This window comes from Thermobia domestica, chromosome 17 (assembly GCF_964235325.1).
Source record: "Thermobia domestica chromosome 17, izTheDome1.hap1.1, whole genome shotgun sequence".
Lineage (NCBI taxonomy): Eukaryota > Metazoa > Arthropoda > Insecta > Zygentoma > Lepismatidae > Thermobia > Thermobia domestica.
In genome coordinates, this window is record NC_137470.1 from 179,943,992 (window position 1) to 179,962,878 (window position 18,887).

The 18,887-nt window shown below is 35.9% G+C and overlaps 1 protein-coding gene across 1 annotated transcript in view; it reads right to left on the reverse strand.

The window, feature by feature from the left end:
* The window catches only part of LOC145674255 (uncharacterized), a 74,976-nt gene that overhangs the window by 15,224 nt on the left and 40,865 nt on the right, over positions 1-18,887 (reverse strand). Inside the window, exon 10 of the mRNA XM_081744090.1 lies at positions 7,377-7,422. Coding sequence (XP_081600216.1) covers positions 7,377-7,422 — 46 coding nt within the window. The remainder of the gene's footprint in view (positions 1-7,376; positions 7,423-18,887) is intronic.

Consider the following 18,887-nt stretch of genomic DNA (forward strand, 5'->3'; position numbering starts at 1 on the left):
TTTCCTTATAGGGTTATTTGAGAGGTCAACTGGGGGGGCTATCTTGGCGCCAAGATAGCCCCCCCGTATCACAGCACAAAAAATTGAAATACACCATTCGAAAGCAAATCGTTTGTACCGTTTGTACCGAAAAACGTTTTGTTTGTACCCTGATAGTTTTCGAGAAACAGGGGATGACATTTGGGGGGGCTATCTTGGCGCCAAGGTAGCCCCCCGGTATCACAGCAAAAAAGATTGAAATACACCATTCGAAAGCAAATCGTTTGTACCGTTTGTACCGAAAAAAGTTTTGTTTGTACCCTGATAGTTTTCGAGAAACACGAGATGACATTTGGGGGGCTATCTTGGCGCCAAGATAGCCCCCCTATATCACAGCACAAAAGATTGAAATACACCATTCGAAAGTAAATCGTTTGTACCATTTGTACCGAAAAAAGTTTTCTTTGTACCCTGATAGTTTTCGAGAAAGAGCGGATGACACGTATGGCCTCTTTTGTGCTGTGATACGTGAGGGCTATCTTGGCGCCAAGATAGCCCCCCAAATGTCATCTCGTGTTTCTCGAAAACTATCAGGGTACAAACAAAACTTTTTTCGGTACAAACGGTACAAACGATTTGCTTTCGAATGGTGTATTTCAATTTTTTGTGCTGTGATATGGGGGGACTATCTTGGCGCCAAGATAGCCCCCCCAGTTGACCTCTCAAATAACCCTATAAGGAAAATGGTACAAACGAGAATATTTTCGGTACAAACGGTACAAACGTAGTACAAACGAATGACCTAGTCATTGTTTCAATTTTCTAAAGTGGGGGGGCTATCTTGCCATACGTAAATCGAAGGCCAAATATTTAAAACTCTTAATTCAAATTTCTAGCTTGCGCTTCTACTCCCCGGTAAAGCTGCGCTCTTCGCGCTTTTTTCTCCAAATATCGATTCCGTGACGGAATTCAGAAAATCAACACTTACAATTATTTTACTGTTAGATTACAGATGAGTTGCTTCACTATGTGCTACGTTATTCAAATAAAGTAAAACATTACATTGAAGTTTTCCGGACAATATTATTGGCATGGACAGCAAAGTGTACAGCGAAAAGAAAGATGGAAAAATGAAGGGTTAACTTAAAAAGCCCGCTCCAGTTGAAGTGCTTATACAGACACGGACAATGACATGGAGAACCAGTCGTATTAGCAAATGCTGAAAAGAATCTTCAATTATGCGCTTACTCACCTTCACTAATATGTATGTTCACTAAGGGCGCATCTCCAGCGTGTACATTAACTACAGGCCGGTAGCCAGCCCAAAAATGTAGGGGGGGGGGGCTGAAGTTAGGGGGGCCGATCCAACCATATCATAGTTCATCACCATATTATAGTTCATTTGCAAGCCTACCATGCAAATTTTAGGGTGGGGGCAGCCAAAAGTTAGGGGCCGGCCCCCCTGGACCCCCTTAGATACGGGCCTGCGTTAACATATATCCACGAGAGAATACATATATCTCAGATTTTTAGCACAGTTTCAAAAGTTCATTTCCGTAAACTGTAAAAGGCAGTGATTACTATGCAATTACCATAAATAAAATGCAATTTTTGAGTTGGATACTCCTGGAAAATGAAATATAACAAAAATTAAAATAAGATGATAATCGATACAAATGTAGAGGATGAATATGACATGTCCGACATACGCCAAGTATGGTGGAATAAGCTATTTGTTTATTTCTTCTTGGCCAACCGCTAACAGTATTTAAAAATGCATATGTGACTTTGTTATGCGCATTTAGTACATTCGAGTTCACCAACGATGAAGAACTGAAGGGTACGAAGGTACGGTTGCAAGTAACAACCGTAGTCATAATAAAACAGTTCAACTAAACAACGTTGGAAATAGTGGGTAATCAGGTGGTAAGTAGAAATGACCAAAACTGAATAGTTTATATCGCTAGTTTCGAAATACAGCTAGAAGATTAAACTTACAAGAAATGACCAAAATCAGTGAAATTTTACGTTATACTAAGCATACTTTGGGGGGGAAGCGAGAATCCCCGGTGGGGATACTTCAGGTGACTTGTTTGAAGGGGAACAAAATGCAATTGAGGGGGGTAAATCCCCCTCATCCCCCGGTAATTCGCACGCTGTATAAAACTACATGAACTGACATAAAATAAAGGGGTACTTCCGGTTGAGATGGAAAGTTGAAATTTGGCATGATTGTAGCTTTCTGGGACTAACTCACAGGAAAATTGATAAAAGTAAATATTTATACTTTTTAGGGGGTCTAAAGGGGGATGAAGAAATTCCCCCATGTCTTTTAAATTGGCTTTTTTTGAGCCTATAGTCTCATTTTTAGGTACTTGGAATAAAAACATGAAATTAGGTATGCTCGTACGTTTTTGTTAGCGTTACCTAAATAAATAATCAAATTTAAAAATTCCCAACTGTAAATTGGTTTTATGCGGAACTGAAAAATCTTTCCCATGTTATTTATATGGGACATCTTCCACACCCCAAAATGTTTAGACACTTTCGACAGGATTAGAATGATAAAATTTGGCACGATTGTAGTCCTCCGGGACTAGCCGACAGAAAATTTTCCAAAAGTGAATATTTTTAATTTTTAATGGGTCTAAAAAGGATTAAGTAATTCCCATGCTATTTAAATGTGCGTTTTCTTGGGATACAAAATCCTATCTTTTAGATAGTTCAAATAGGAATAGAAACTTGAAACTCGGCAGAAGTTTGGGTTTAAGAGATGCTAGGTCGTAGGCCGAACAAACACGGGGCTCTGGGGGTGGAGCCCCCAGCTAGCCAAAGTCTTTATAAAAGAGAAGTTCTCAAACAAGTCGTATCTTCTTAGTTATTCTTTCCTATATCGAAACTAATGAGTACTTTCTTATATATTTTTCCCTGATGAAAAGTAATATGGTACGTTACTCGGGTCTAAGCCTGGTCTGGTGGATAGTACTACAAACATTCCAAGATTACATTTAAGTCAATCGCGATCCTTAAAACATCAATGACATTTGAGTACTTTTCAAATCCTCATCTTAGAGACATCTATACTGTCTCCTGTATTTTGAAGATCTCCAAAAACGTGTTTCCCAAACATTTACAAAATTTCACATTTGCTCGCTTCTTTTGAAAATCCATTACGACGTATTGGAGCAGGTGTTCACTACTAACAACTGAAGAACGGGTCCGTAATCGCGGCTATTTCTCTTATTGCTAAAGAACCATTTTGATTGTAGAATGGATGAACAGTTGAATGTATTTCATTCAGCGTCACTAACTACATAGTTGTGCATTATCGGATGCACGCTGTAGACGAATTTATGGATTTTAGCCATTTCATGAACTAATATTTCATTAATAACGACTCAACTAACAAGGGGCATCACCAAGGTGTCCAGTTGCGATTTCAATGAAATATTGTTTTCTGATAGAGGGCATGTATGCATTATTTGTGATGACAGAATTTTTTTCCATGGTGCATACTTTCTATTTTTTCATAATTTTTAAGAGTTGTATGTGGTTGTTAGAGAATAGTGCAGAAGTCCCTTAATACCCTTGGTAAACGGAGTGTTAATGAAAGAAAAACCGTGTAGATATATATAACCCCTAGGGGAAAGTCGTACGGTAGGTATGACCTTGACGGGAGCCATCATGAATTAAGGCTAATTTTTTAAATGGGAATAGGGTAATGTGACACAAAATTTCGGGCTAGAATTTAATCAGGAAAACAATGGTGAAGTTAGTTTTAAGATAGTTACAGACATATTAATTCTTTATATTTACTGTGTGCGTAAGTCCATTACCTCCGCTTCTAACCCGCGCATTAATGATAATAAGTAGACAAAAGCTTCCGTAATACATATTATGCCTAGAGGCACGTGTTACAGTAAGGGTAACCTTGACGACAGCAATCTCCAAATCCGCCATTTTGAATTAAAGTGAAGTTTTGAAAATGAAAACCATAACATGTGACACCTCATTTTAATAGTAAATTTTCCCCCAAATGCCAATGGTATGCTTATTTTTGTTCTATAGTTAAACAGTATGAAATTAGGACTGTTTCTGATGTGCACCAAACGTCCATTATTCGACCTTTCAAATTGGCAACACTCCTAATTTTCACCGCAAGTTTTAAAATTCCAACTGCACTTTGCAACTGTCGCCATGGCTCATGCTTTCTAAACTTATTACATTTTTAAGAGTTGCGATTTGTCAGTTCCTGAATAGTGTTGGGATAAGCATCCAGCAATCTTTCTGAATTTTGAAGATTTGCAATGTAATTATTTATTTCAAACCAGAATACATGAGAAGCCTATGGACCTATGTGACGTAAAGAAATACAAATGAAATTACAACAAATTGTTGTTATTTGTGTACAAAAATATCAGAAAATGTAGCCTACATGTTGCGCAAACGACAAAGAATAAAATATTTTTAATAAATACAAATTTTAAAGAACAGCACGAATAGAAAATATCAAAGAGACATAATATAACTGTCCCAACACGTTGTTTGTACCATGAACATATGAAAACAGGTAACTTGTTTATAAAGAAGTGTAACTTAATCGAATTCCCGATCAAAAGTGATTATAAATTTTACAAATATGAACCTTCAACAACAATCGCTAGAAAACGAATGACATTTTTGTTTGACTAGCTAAAAAATTGCAATAGAATATAAATAAATAAATAATAAAGAAATAAATATAAAACAAAAGACCATTGATTTACACAACAATCATATTTCGTTTTCCTTTTCAGTGTGAATTTTCATTTGATTTCTCCTCTCATCTATTATCCATTACAAGCTAAGTCTTCGGTATTACCTGAATGCAAAGTTGGAGTTCTTTCGTTGTGTGATGATTCATGTCAGTAAACGAATTTTTTAAGGGCAGGCATAGGAAATAAATAATTACGTGGCATAGGAAATAAATAATTACATGACAAGTCTTCAAAATTCAGAAAGATTGCTGGATGCTTATTCCAACACTATTCAGGAACTGATAAATTGCAACTGATAAATTGCAAAAATGTAATAAATTTAGAAAACATGAGCTATGGCAACAACTGCAAAGTGCCAGTTGGAATCTTAAAACATGCGGTGAAAATTAGGAGTGTTGCTAATTTGAAAGATCGAATAATGCAAGTTTGTTGCACATTAGAAGCAGTCCTAAATTCATACTGGTGAACTATAAACCAAAAATAAGCATACCATTGGCATTTTGGGAAAAATGCTTTTAAAATGAGGTGTCACATGCTGTGGTTTTCAATTTTCAAAACTTCACTTTAATTCAAAATGGCGGATTTCAAGATGGCTACCGTCAAGGTTAACCTTACCGTAACACTTGTCTCTAGGCATAATATGTATTACCGAAGCTTTTATTCACTTATTATCATTAGTACGCAGGTTAGAAGTGGAGGTAAGGGACTTACGAACATACACTATAAAAAATCGTTGTGTTATTTCAACAACATGCCTATGTGTTAACACGATTGTGTTAAATTATAACACAAGCAGGTGGTTAGAAAAACTCACTCTCCATTTGGAGTTGTGTGTCAAATGCCGGTAGTTGAAATGCCACACAGCTTGTGTGTTAAATTAACACAAGTGTAGAATCTTCGGTGTTGTTTCTGCGTGACTACCAAATATATTGGGCATCTAATTATAAAGGCTTATGTACTGAAACTACAGACAAACACAGTAGAAAGAAATACTTAAACAAATCTAGGTATAAGCAAAATTTCAACGTGTAAAGCGCGCGATGTGTTTTCAATTGTTTTACATATTTTTTCTGAAGAAATATGTCAACAGCGAAAAACAACACCGTATTACTGTGTCATTTCTACACTGCAGCAGAGCTCACTAGTCAACAGCTAGGACTGTATTTCAAAAATGGCGGAAAACAACTAGAAACACGATTGAGAGGCAAACATACTACAAGAATATAGGAAGCAGTTTCCTATCATTCTTGATCAAGATATTGGTGAAGGTTGAGTTTTGCAACACTAAGAAATACTTCACAATAAATGTTGGGGAGGACGACAGAAAAAGTTTGTGAAGGTTTTCTAAATGAAGTGTTCTGTAGTTTACTATTCTTATTTTAAAAGTATAATCTTCACTAATCATAAGTATGCACACCACAAGCTTTTCCAACACAGAAAAATGGTTACATCAACACCGCACATAGTTATTTTACCACCGAAATAGGTGTCACAGTAATACAGAAGTGAAGTCGAACTAACACCAAAAATGGTGTTAATCTGGTGGTCCGACCTTGAATTTTAACGCAGACAGTGTTGAATTAACACCAAAACTGTGTTACTTATATGGCGTTGATCTTGAATTATGACACAGATTGTCTGTTGAAATAATACGAAAATGATGTTGAAATAACACAGGGACTGTGACATATTGATACTTGACATGGTGTAATATTAACACAAAATAATTAACACACTACACATTGTGTTACTTTCTTCGTTGTGGTGCAACACCGGCACAAGTAACACTCAACTTTTCCCCATACTATCGAACCTGACATGGTGTCGAATCAACATCGAAAATACTAACACAAATCAAAATTTAACACCGCTCAACACCAATTAACACTGTAACACACTCCCTGTGTTAATCGCCAACATCGCGGGGTCTGTGTTGTATTAACACCGCATAGTGGTAGTCACGCTGGAACCACTGCCCTGTGTTAAATTTGAGTTGAATTAACACATGCTTAGTAAATATAAACAATTAATATGCCTATAACTTTTCCCCAAATGTGCGTATCTTAAAACTAACTTTACCATTGTTTCCCTGATTAAATACTAGCCCGAAATTATATATCATATTACCCTATTCTGATTTAAATAACTTGACCTTAATTGAAAATCGCGGATTTTAAGATGGCTGCCGTCAAAGTCATACCTACCATGCGACGTCTCCCTAGGCCTTATATGTATCTACATGTTTTTTTTTTCATTAACACTCCGTTTACAAAGGGTATTAAGGGACTTCTGCACTAATCTCTAATAACCACATCGCAATTCGTAAAAATTATATATAAAAAGAAAACATGTACCGTGGCAAAAATGTCTGTCAACACAAATAATTCATAAATGCCCTCTATCAGAAAACAAAATTTCATTGAAATCGGAGCGGGACACTTAAGTGATGTCCCTTGTAAGTAAAAATAATTTCTGTAGAAAACACCCAGAAGGTTTAGTTTATTGGTAGTAGCAAATCTTTATCGAGGAAGTTTTCAGTTAATGGCTATAACTGTTTTAAGCATATCGCATACACATTTAATTCAAAATAATGTAGTATAACCGTTTTTGTATGATAAAATTAGAAACTTTAACACTTGCCTGTCAAAATAATCTTCACCGGGTCCCCTTGTTGAACTTGCAATTGCTAAAAAGAAGGAAAAAAGAAGGAATAAAGAAGAGCTAAATGCAATGAATAAAACAGTATTTATATGTGCACAGAAAGTTCATATGTGCAAAGATTCAGACCTGGAGTGGGCCTCTTCCACTAGCTATTAAAATTTCATTAACAATTTGAGCTCGATGATATTTAAATGCCGCGCTACCACTGTGTCGGGGGATTGAAAGGCTTCCAGGTGGTGTTCAAGTGTTCTGTCCTCTGAGGTTATACAGACACAATTTCTTACACTTCTCTTCTTCAACTTCAACATGTCAACGTTAGATGAATTCGTTGTTGTCAATACCGAAATCATCAGAATACGAATAATTGACAGAGCACCGTCGCGGCTAAGCGGTTAGAGTATGAGCCTTTGGCGTGGGGGATCCGGGTTCGATTCCTGGCGGAAGCTCATGTGGTTCGGATTCCACATTAAGCTATAGGTCGATGTCTCATATAGCTTCGCTGCTGAAAGGGACACTAAACTAAAAATCAAACCCGAATAATTGACCATTTCAATTACCTCCACCTTAGTGAGAGGCCTAGATCGAGGATAATATTTACAAATCCCACTCGGTCACACTTTATCCATCCTTGTTGCAAAATACCAATTAATGAAGTCACCACGTTCAAACGTTTCAGTTGTGTGTGGTCTGTGGTGCATGTCACAAAAATGAATACCTGTTCTTCGCACGGGGACAATAGTTTCATTTTGGATATAAAGGGATAAATTTGGATTTAAATACCATCGGAAGTGTTACTGTTCATCTCAGCGACCCCGGAAACTATGAATTCGTTACTAATATAGGTCATTTTCGATCATTATATATATCCCCTTGCCCCTTCCCCAAGTTGTTGGCCTGAATTTGGATAGACAGACAGACAGATATATAGATAGATAGATAGATAGATAGATAGATAGATAGATAGATAGATAGATAGATAGATAGATAGATAGATAGATATACTCTCAGAATGCAAAACAACCACACGAAAACAGGCATAAGTAAAATATCATGTGGCAATTTTAGCATTTACTTATTTTCTTTAATTATAGTGTTATCCTAGAGATAGCACTATACATTATCGCACATCGAAAGAGCACACATCTGTGTTATGCATAGACAAAGCAGCTGTATTATGTGTATACCACATGATGAAGTTTGGTTTGTTTGACGTTATATTTTCTTAATTAATATTGAAACTAGAAGTAGTAGTAGATCCAGTTGTGGTAGAGATACGAGTGGAGGCGTAGCCACCGATGTACAGGCCTGTGGACAAAAATGTGACGTCATCATCGGTAGGGCTCTCGTTTTACAATGAAGGAAAATTGAAAGCCCATTATATTGAAAACGCTTCTAACAATTTACATGAAATTTGGTGGTGAAACGTTTCTTGATACGAAAAATCGATCTAGCTTGATCTTAACTTTTGAAAAGCTTTTTTAGTGGCGTTTTGGACGCATCGATTTTGGGGGCGCATCACTTGTATTACAAAAGCAATAAAGAATATTCACAAAATTTTGTGAAAATGCGTTTTCTCGTACAAGAAAAGGATTTAGATATGGATCAATTACCCATAATTAGTTTAGTGGCATTTTTGGGCACTTCATTTTAGGGGTGCCTCAATTATATTTCAAAATGAACAAACTATGTAAATGAAATTTTTCACAAATGTATTTTCGCGTACAAGAAGCGTTTTAGCTAAGTTTCCAGTTCCTCAAATTAGTTCAGTGGAGTTTTCGAAACTCGTTTGGGGGAGAGGGAATTTAACTGAAAAGAGTTCTTACGATCATCATGAAATTTTGTAAAACCTTTGACAAAACTTGCTTAGCGGCATTTTCGAGTGTGTTTTATCTCGGGGACGCCTCACTTATATTTCAAAAACAAAAAGAACCTTTAACAAAGTTTGTACAAATGCGTTGCAGCGCACAAGAAAGCGATTTAGTTATCGCTCAACTACCACAAATCACTTTAGCGGAATTTTCAGGCGCTTCAAAATGAACAAACTATCCAAACGATATTTTGTGCACGTGCATTTTAGCGTACAAGAAAGCGATTTAGCTAAGATTCAAGTACCTCAAATTAGTCCAGTCGCATTATTTGTAGATGACAAAATTTTAAGTTATAATAGCTCTTACGATCATTATGAAATTTTGCAAAACCTCTTTGAGTACTAGAAATAGATTTAACTTAGTCCCAACTTTCGAAAAATTAACTCGGCGGCCTTTTTAAAACTTCATTATGTTGTTATTAAAATTATAACTTGGAAACCGGTAAAACGATCTTCGTGAAATAAAAATAATATGTTTTCTTGCCTTCAAGCTAGTTATTCGAAAGGTAAAAGTACGTAATTTATATGTCTAGAATATTTCGGCATACAACACTACTTGTAGGACCTACCCCCTACGTACGTCCCTGCTGTACTGTATAGAACCTAATACAATACGGAATTTAATTTACTCTTCAGGCCCCTCCACACACACTGTGCAAATTGACAGCGGGATGCCAGGAATTCCCCCATCTGTCAACACTTCATCCTCCCTCTGGAGAAGATAATATTCATCCTTGGCAGGGATAACTTTCCCCATTCTCTGTATATAGTTTACATATGATGGTTGGGTGAAACTCATCCCCGCTAGGAAAACTGTTCAATTCGCACACTATCTCCATAGATACAAAAAAAAAAATAGTACAAGCAGTAGTATTATACAAATAATTTAATGATTAGTAATTAACAACCTGTACTGTGCTTACTATTTAACAACCCCTATGTTCTATGGTTAGTATAGTGACTTACTATTAGTATGATTACTATGTAGGCCTATTATTATTATATTATTATGTATTTGTATATAAGTATTATTAACCCAGTGATACTATGTAATAAGTAGTTTGGTAGTAATAGTACCTTGAATTAGCTTAGGTTCTGTTATGTCAAATAATCGCGGCCACTCTTTCATCACGGAAAGTACTCCGGGGTAACTAGCTATGGAACTTTACCCAAAGCGACTACATACCATAAGCTCCTGAGTATTTTTCCCATAAAAGCGTTTTTTTTTTTTTTTTTAAGTAATAACGCCTATGTCTTCCTGAAGGAATTTGTATTGAGGAATGCAACACCGCATATTAAACGCGATCGTAGGTACTAAAAGTGTTTCTTGGTGAAAAAGGAAGGGTAAATAATTAAAGTCAATTTCGAACTAGGTTCCATATCTGCATCCAACTTAATAAACACCGGCAAGTCATTCATGAGAAAAATCAAACTAAATACGTACTCAAAAATTTAAATAACCATGATAGAATTGATACACTATATTAAGGCTGTTTTTCAACCACTTACATGTAATTTTAAAATGATTAATTTTCCAAGTGCATTTACTTAATTTAGTACAGGTATTGTAAATGGTGTAGCTGTTTGCAATGTTCATAATGCACCTTATGCACTAACCACTGTGGACTTTGTAGTGGACAAACACCGTGCTCGTGGGTTTTTCGGGGTTCTCCCGTTTTCTTCCACTTTCTTCATTCCACCATTTCATTCATTTCTCATAATCACCGTCTCCTTTAGCCTAACCAGCATAACCGTGGGACGTAAAACTTAAAGATTTCATTTCATTTCATTTACCCTATGTACTAAAAATTTGTACACATATTCTCTCAGTGTTTCACTGTGCACACTCCTTGCAAACATAATTTTTGTAGGTGTCTGGATGTACCATATTCAATTAAAGCCCATTTCAGAACTTTTGATTCATATTGGGTGCTTACCCTCTATAATAATGAATCTCTCTTATCCTACCAGGCTATAGTACACATGTAATTCACTCTTTTATTTCACGGGCAAGAATAAATAATTGTTTTGTCACTTATGAGTTTTACGATCCTTCTCGATAAATTACAAAGGCAAGAGAAACAGATTTCAAAATTAATCTCTTCTATTTATACTATAGATGAAGCTATGAAATCAAAGATACTGTTAAAGTTATGAACTTTTTATTATATTTAAAGATTAAGCTAAGTATATTGATTTATCTTTTACTTTCAACGCTATCTTCTAATGCGTTTATCACAATTGCTTTACTTTTGATTACAATTATATTTTATTTTCACAATTAACTATAAAACGTCAAACAAGCAAAGTACGATATTAACAAGATTTGGCCCTACCGGTTATTACGTATGAGCCTCGTGACGTCAGCGCTCTCAGGCTTTGTATATCGGTGGCTACGGTGGAGGTGGAATAAGTTCTTGAGACACTTAACTCAGTGCTGTATGGAATGTTCTCAGTTTCAAGGAGGGAGAATTAAAGTTTCAGGAGAAAGTCACATTTATCACCTAGGTACATGTTACACCTATATATTTAAGAAAATGCGGGAATATAAAATTTCCCCTAAAAAGTCTGGATAAATGCTCCCTAATTTATTCCAGAAAACTGCTTCTTCCTACCTATAACCGTTTTTATTCTATAGTCATCATCGATAAATCAGGAACACGTTGATTTCTGACATTTCCTCTTTAAGGTGAGGGTTGGGAGATAAGATGGTACATACGCATTGAACGCTCTATCAATTCAAGAAAAAAAGCTTCTCACTATACCTTAACGCTCTTACTTAGACCAATATTTAAACCGGAAGTTCTAGCATATCTCTACCACTTCCGGTTTTAGTGGATACTTAAGAATAGAGATTAAACATACTCTTAAAACGCTTAATCGATAGCAGGAAATCGCTTCTCGCTTTCGAGTACCTTTCTGCTCTATACTGATGAATGTTAAATCTGGAAATAGTTCCTTTCTTCCACTTGCAGCGCATGCATCACCTCCAATAACAAACTGCATTTCCATCTTTTAACCCTTCATACACTGGCCAAAGTTCATGCTAATCCATCAAGCAGTTTTTAAGTGTTTTCTTTTTCCGGACGGATGAATGGACACATGGACAGCATACATATACAATGGAGTTTTGGTAAACCAGAAGGTTTCACCTATCGAATGATGGAAAAGCTCACATCTATAATGCAGACGGTTCCTTATTGAATTTCGCTTCGCATCTTGTGCTACTGTTACCACAGAAAGTGCAAGGACTACTTGAATGCGTTGGTACTAGTACCACGTTGGGGTTCAAAGTGCTAATATTATCTTGATAATTAGTGGACATATCTCTTACCTGTCACTGTAGATATTCCTTGCGTGTTCACTTCGTGCTTTGATTTTAGTTTTAAAACTTGAGAACCGAAACACCATTCAAGTACAAATGTTTGGCAATTATATTGAATGTTAATGACAAGATTTATAAACAAAAATATCACTGATTTATATCTTGATTCACAAATATATTCCATATAAGTCATTATTATCTCGTGTCAACATTTCTTTAACGGATCTATCTCAGTTATTACTCCTGCAACCAAGCATCCCTAGGTTACAAGCAAGCATGGTAATCTCATTCTTTATATTTGTTTTACAAATGGTTAAAGAGTACCGTGACCTATCAAATACTACCAATATCTATCAAATACCATTATCTGCCAGTTATTTGCTGGCCCAATACATATTTCCCAATAAACATGTATGGAGTAACTAAATGTGTGTTGTTTCCTAGTATTGTCATTAACAAAAAATATAAAATTATTACAGCACTGTACAAAAGCTGACGTGGGCAACTTCTACTTTTCCTTTAATGAAATTTTCACGTATTTTCAGGCAACCTAGGCCGTTAAAAATAATGAATACGCGACAAAACGTACCACTTACCCTGAGGGCTGCTTGTGAAGGGTTTTCTAAAAACAATTTGAATAATCACAAGCGACAAAACGTACCACTTGCCTAGAGGGCTACTTGCGAAGAGTCTTCCAATCAGCCATCAAATAATGTCAGGCGACAAAACGTACCACTTGATAGGACGGTATATAAGTATATATATATATATATCGGCCAAAATAAGGTTAAAAGTTGAACAGATTGGTGGTGAGAAAAGTACCGATGCAAGACCAAGACTAAGACTAAGGCTAAGACTAAGACCATGCCTACAAGATTCTCGCAACACCAAGACCATACCTGTAAGATTCTCGCCAGACCAAGACCAGCAATATTTGAATATTTGAATATTTGCTGATTTCCATCACACTTTATCCAGGCTTTGGTCCAGGGACGAATAGGCATTATTAGAGGGGCGCAGGCGCTTTCTCCCACAAGGGCCACCAGCATCTCAATGTCACAAATCAATTGCACAGTTTTCTTTCTACAGTAAGTCAATAGTATTAACAATTGGCAATTAAAACCTGATATTCTTTCATCAGTATATTATTCTGAATTGTTCAAAATATTATATGAAGTTCAAGGAGAACGTATACTATATTACAAAATTAGCAGATGTTTTAGTGTACTAGTTTTTGATGCTACTGTATCTATCATTTTTGCATTCGAAATATTTTTTAATAAACCGTTTTCAATAGACATCAACAAAAGGTTTTCAAATGTTCCTGAGACATAGTACTCGTTAGCCTATTTTTAATGTATTTCAGTTTATTTCAATTTTGAAAAATTTCTTTCACATGTTACCTGAGTTACGGGCAAAGTCAATAAAAATTTGTATGCTGGAAACCTGGTTAAGTATTACTGCACAAATTACAATTCTGCACAATTAAAAAGCAGCACATTGACCAATTTTGCAACACGTTTTGCATTTGTTTTCCTTGTAAACAAATGTATTTTCTCCTAATTCTGAATTACTTGCACCATCAGCACAGTCATTTTTCTTCGGTTGTGCTCGTCATCAAGACCGACTTTCAAGGATATCCACGTCCTTCAAAAGTCCAAGAGAATACATTTATAGTATCCTTGGAAACTTCTTAACTGAATCTTTTCAGAAAATATGTAAGTTTATCGAAAGGCACGTCTGGAAGTTCTGTTACTTGGTTGAAGTGGCTAGGGTCCAAATAATCCATAAAGTACATTGCTTCTTGAATCTTGAAGAAATACTCAAAACTACCATGTCCAATATTGTATTGAATGCTTCGATGCAATTCCTGGTCATTGGATAGAAGCAGCTTCATCTTCATATTCACAGGAAAAATCTTTGTCCATCTCTGAAGGCGAATTGTCGACAGGTCAATAGAAAAAAAGAAATCACGTTCTAAGTCTTCAAACTTGTTATTGACCCATTCTGCAAAGCTTAATGCTGCATTCTTAACGGATTCAAAATCACCTCTCTACTCTTTCAGTTGGAACAGAGTAGTCTGCACCATCCGATAGGACTACACTAGCAGAACCCTCTATTTGGAGATAGTTTCACAGAGAGGTCGTCATTTGAAATATCTTAAGGAACATTTCTGCTGTCCGAATTGTTTTGAACTTGAGAAGATCTTTTATATATCCTTTCGCTTTACACCTAGCTTTTGGTTTGATATTTTCTGTAGAAGCAATTTTCTTAATTGTTATGGTCAACTCTATATACAAAGCACTTTTTGGGTTCGAAAAATAACCAAACTTTTTCTAAAAAACAGTGTGTTTTCTACCATCTTGTTTCCGCAATAACTGTAAGACGCCTTTGTTAACATTTGATCTTCCAAATGTACATTCGCTGATGAGACTCACGCATAAATATCGCACAGTCATTCAGCAGAACAATGACACAGAATCAATGCAACTTTTTGTCAGATCACATATGACATGATTGAGTATATGAGCGTAACACCACACGTGTAACTGAGTTTCTTAGTAGTTAAGCGGTTAGCCTTTGTCGTGGGAGACCTGGGTTCGATTCCCGGCGGGAGCTCATGTTCTTCGGATTTCCCGTAAATCAGTATGTCCCGTCTCATATAGCCTCGCTGGTAAAAGGACCGTTAAACTCAAAATAAACTGATCCCTGGTTCGATCCCAGCTCGCGCCGTGTGGACTTTGTGGTGGACAAACATCGTGCTCGTGGGTTTTCTCGGGGTTCTCCCGTTTCCTCCCACTTTCTTCATTCCACCATTTCACTCATCTCTCATCATCACCGTCTCCTTTAGCCTAACCGGCATAACCGTGGGACGTAAAACTAAAGATTTCATTTCATTTCATTTCAAAATAAACTGAATCACACGTGTAACTGATCATAGGTGAATTGAAAAAATCCGAATATTGTCCTTGCATGTTACTTGAGCCATCGGTTGAATTTCAAATACACTTCTTAATATCAAGGTTCAACTTCTGTAGAATTTCCAGCAGTAAACCGCAAAGACACTGGCCTGTGGTAGATATGCATTTTACAATGACAACAATACTTTGTTTAACAACCATTTTAACAACATATTGTAAAACAACAGAGCATTGGCCTGAAACTACTATATCTTGAGTAGTGTCTAATAGAACAGAAAATATTGAAGCTTGAGAGACTTCTTTCGAAATATCTTCTCTGATAAGTGTGCTGATAGCATTCAAAACATAATTCACCGTGTTTAGTAAAAGTTATGCGACCACTATCCTGCTTACTTCCTCGTATATGACTCTTCTCGGTGACCTTATCTAAATTACTTTTAAGTGGAAGATCAAATTTGCTTAGGAAAGGAATAATATCCAAAAAGTTTCCATGATCTATAGCTGTGTCTTTCAGTTTATAGGCTGCTACATTTCCTCTGTAAATGAGCCCTCTTTTACCAATGAGTTTCTGCACTTTGACAACTCGATACATTACCTGTCTGTTCTTCTCAACCTTATACTGCCGTTGTTTTACCTGTTCATGAGGAAGTAGTTTCTTAACATGAAGTAGTACGTTTTGTCGCGGATTAAATGTCCAAAATGTTTTAATTAGTCCATTACAGGTTGTAATTTATATAAGTGGTACGTTTTGTCGTGAAATAAATATCAGAAATGCTTTAATTAATCCATGATAGGTTGTCATTTATGACAGGTCGTCAAAAGTGGTACGTTTTGTCGCGAAAATTCAAGTGGTACGTTTTGTCGCTGGTACGTTTTGTCGGGACACCAAAAATAATTTCTTAAATTTGAGAAACCGTTTCTTATCTGATAATACCTTAGAAATGAGATTCGGCAATTCTCATTCATAAGGAAAGTAACAGCATATTTTCTCGTTTTGCTTTATACAACCTCACCTACTTTTCTTCATTTCTCATTAATGAGAGTTACAAACTGTTGTTTCTGAGAAAAGATATTCTCGGTGCACAGATAAGAAATGGTATCTCAGATTTAATATAAAGTATTTTTAACAGTGTAGGCTAACCTTAATTAGCATCACCTGTCATACCACACTTTTGTTTCAATAAAGCCCGTTATAGACGAACAAATATTCCATCATATATTGTATCAAATATTTCATCAAAGTGGAATTTGAACATCTATGATACCAAGTTGTATGCAACTTTTGCGTTGGGTACACCATTTGATACAACTGCTCTAAATTAGAACTTGTCCTATTTCTATCCAACATTGTATCAAAGAAAACAAACAAAAATCGCTATGCGGTGGTACTAAAATCGAGTATGTGAACACGGAAGGCAGTTGACATTCTTTTGGTGCATACTAGCAGTAATCTGTTTTGTATAACTATAAAATTAAAGAATATTAGGGCTAAGTACCACAGGCGACTTCCCAAAATTGGCGTAGATTGAGAATATTCCGTGATTTTTTTTTAAAAAAGCAAATATTTTCTTTCACTTTTCTTGATTTAAATGATTTCTTAAGACGTACTGGCATGTTATTACTTTGGCGCATGCTCAGATTATTGCGTACAGATTGACAACGTGCCTCTATATGATGTGTCTGGAATGATCATGTGCTATCTTATTATATGTAGTTATTTCTTCACGAAATTAATTCGTAATGCCTTAAAAAATTGTTTCTCAGGGTAGGAGTAGCATTCATGAGTTCAGATTCACTTTACGAGGACCTCCTTTAAGGGTCTTCACTTCAGCGAAATTAAACTACCGCTAATTTTAGTTTTTCTGTAATATCTTCAAAACTAATAAAAATATTCGAAAAGCAGAAACGTAGTGAACTAGACAATACAATTCTGCATGTGATACTTTTATTACAATTCACCTATCTGCTTTTGGTATTCCGCTATTTACAGAACCAGCAAAATCTGTTAAATCTATCTACAGCTGCAAATCGAAAGCAGATAGATGAGTTGTGATGACGGTATAACACGCAAAATCGTATTGTTTAGTTCACTACGTTTCTGCTTTTTGGATATTTTTATTTGTTTTGAGGATATTACAGGAAAACTCTAAAATTAGCGGTAGTTTACTTACGCAGTAGTGAAGACCTTTAAGGTATAAATACGCATCGAACGAATATCATTTAAAAAGAGACTGCAGGAAAAGCAACTTATGATAGGTGGCCATTAAAAGCGAGGATGATGTTTAACCGATTCAGGGCAGGAGCACAGCAAGGGACCCACAAGTTAGCACAGGGTTTTGTTCGCAAGAGGCAGAGGCATCAACGACTGAAGGTGAGAGCAAAAATGAGGATAGTGCGAAAAACACTTGGTGTTGCATAAAATCAAAATAGGTTAGATAGAATGCGTATTATTTTCGCATTTCTAAATATAAATTAGTAGTTTTCTACACTGAAAAATTCCTCCGGAATTTAATATCCTACAGAACCCTCTTTAATATGTACTCTCTCATTTTAACTGTAAAACCTACCATTTGGTAACTGTTTAGTAATGGGGGGCCAACACTAACGAAGACAAAAAACAACGTGCGAGACTCTAACCCGCCTTCACTCGTTAACATTCGCTCCAAAATACTGTGTGAATTAAATGGTATTAACCTAATCTAACCGAATGTCAATAGAAAATCGCAAAAAAGTCAATTAAAAACCTGGCCCCCCAAAGCTAAACAATAGCCTAACATTTTTGTGACGGACTATTTATTCTTAATCAGTGCCCCAAAGTTACAAAAGTTACTCGAAAATTAACAGAATTAGACGAAATTTAAGCATCGGACCAATAAATAGAATATAAATTCATACGTATTTACTGAACAAGAAAGGAACCGTGAAAATAAGATTTACTTGAGAATAGCAATAAAGAAGGGAAATAAGCCAGAAGTAACTGTGAATAGTCATTCCATTCATTTCTACAACCTTATTTATTATAGTTACACCAGCAGATGTCACCATAAATCTCACATATACGTTCATGTAACCTAACAAATGAATCAAGAAATATAAACAATTGAGCAATGATATTCACCTTTATATTCGGTCGTTTATAATGGGTGCAAAAGTTTTACCCGATTTATTTGACCAAATTACCGTCAAAGAAAAATTTGATACAATATTTGATGGAAAAGTTTGACGATGTATAATAGGCTTAAATGAGTTCTCTGATGGTTGTATGGTTAGTGTACGTGTCTTCAGCACGGAAAACACGGGGTCAATTTCCGACACGAGTTCATGTGGCTCAGATCCCACAATAATCTGTAAGTCCATGTCGTAAATAGCTTCATTGC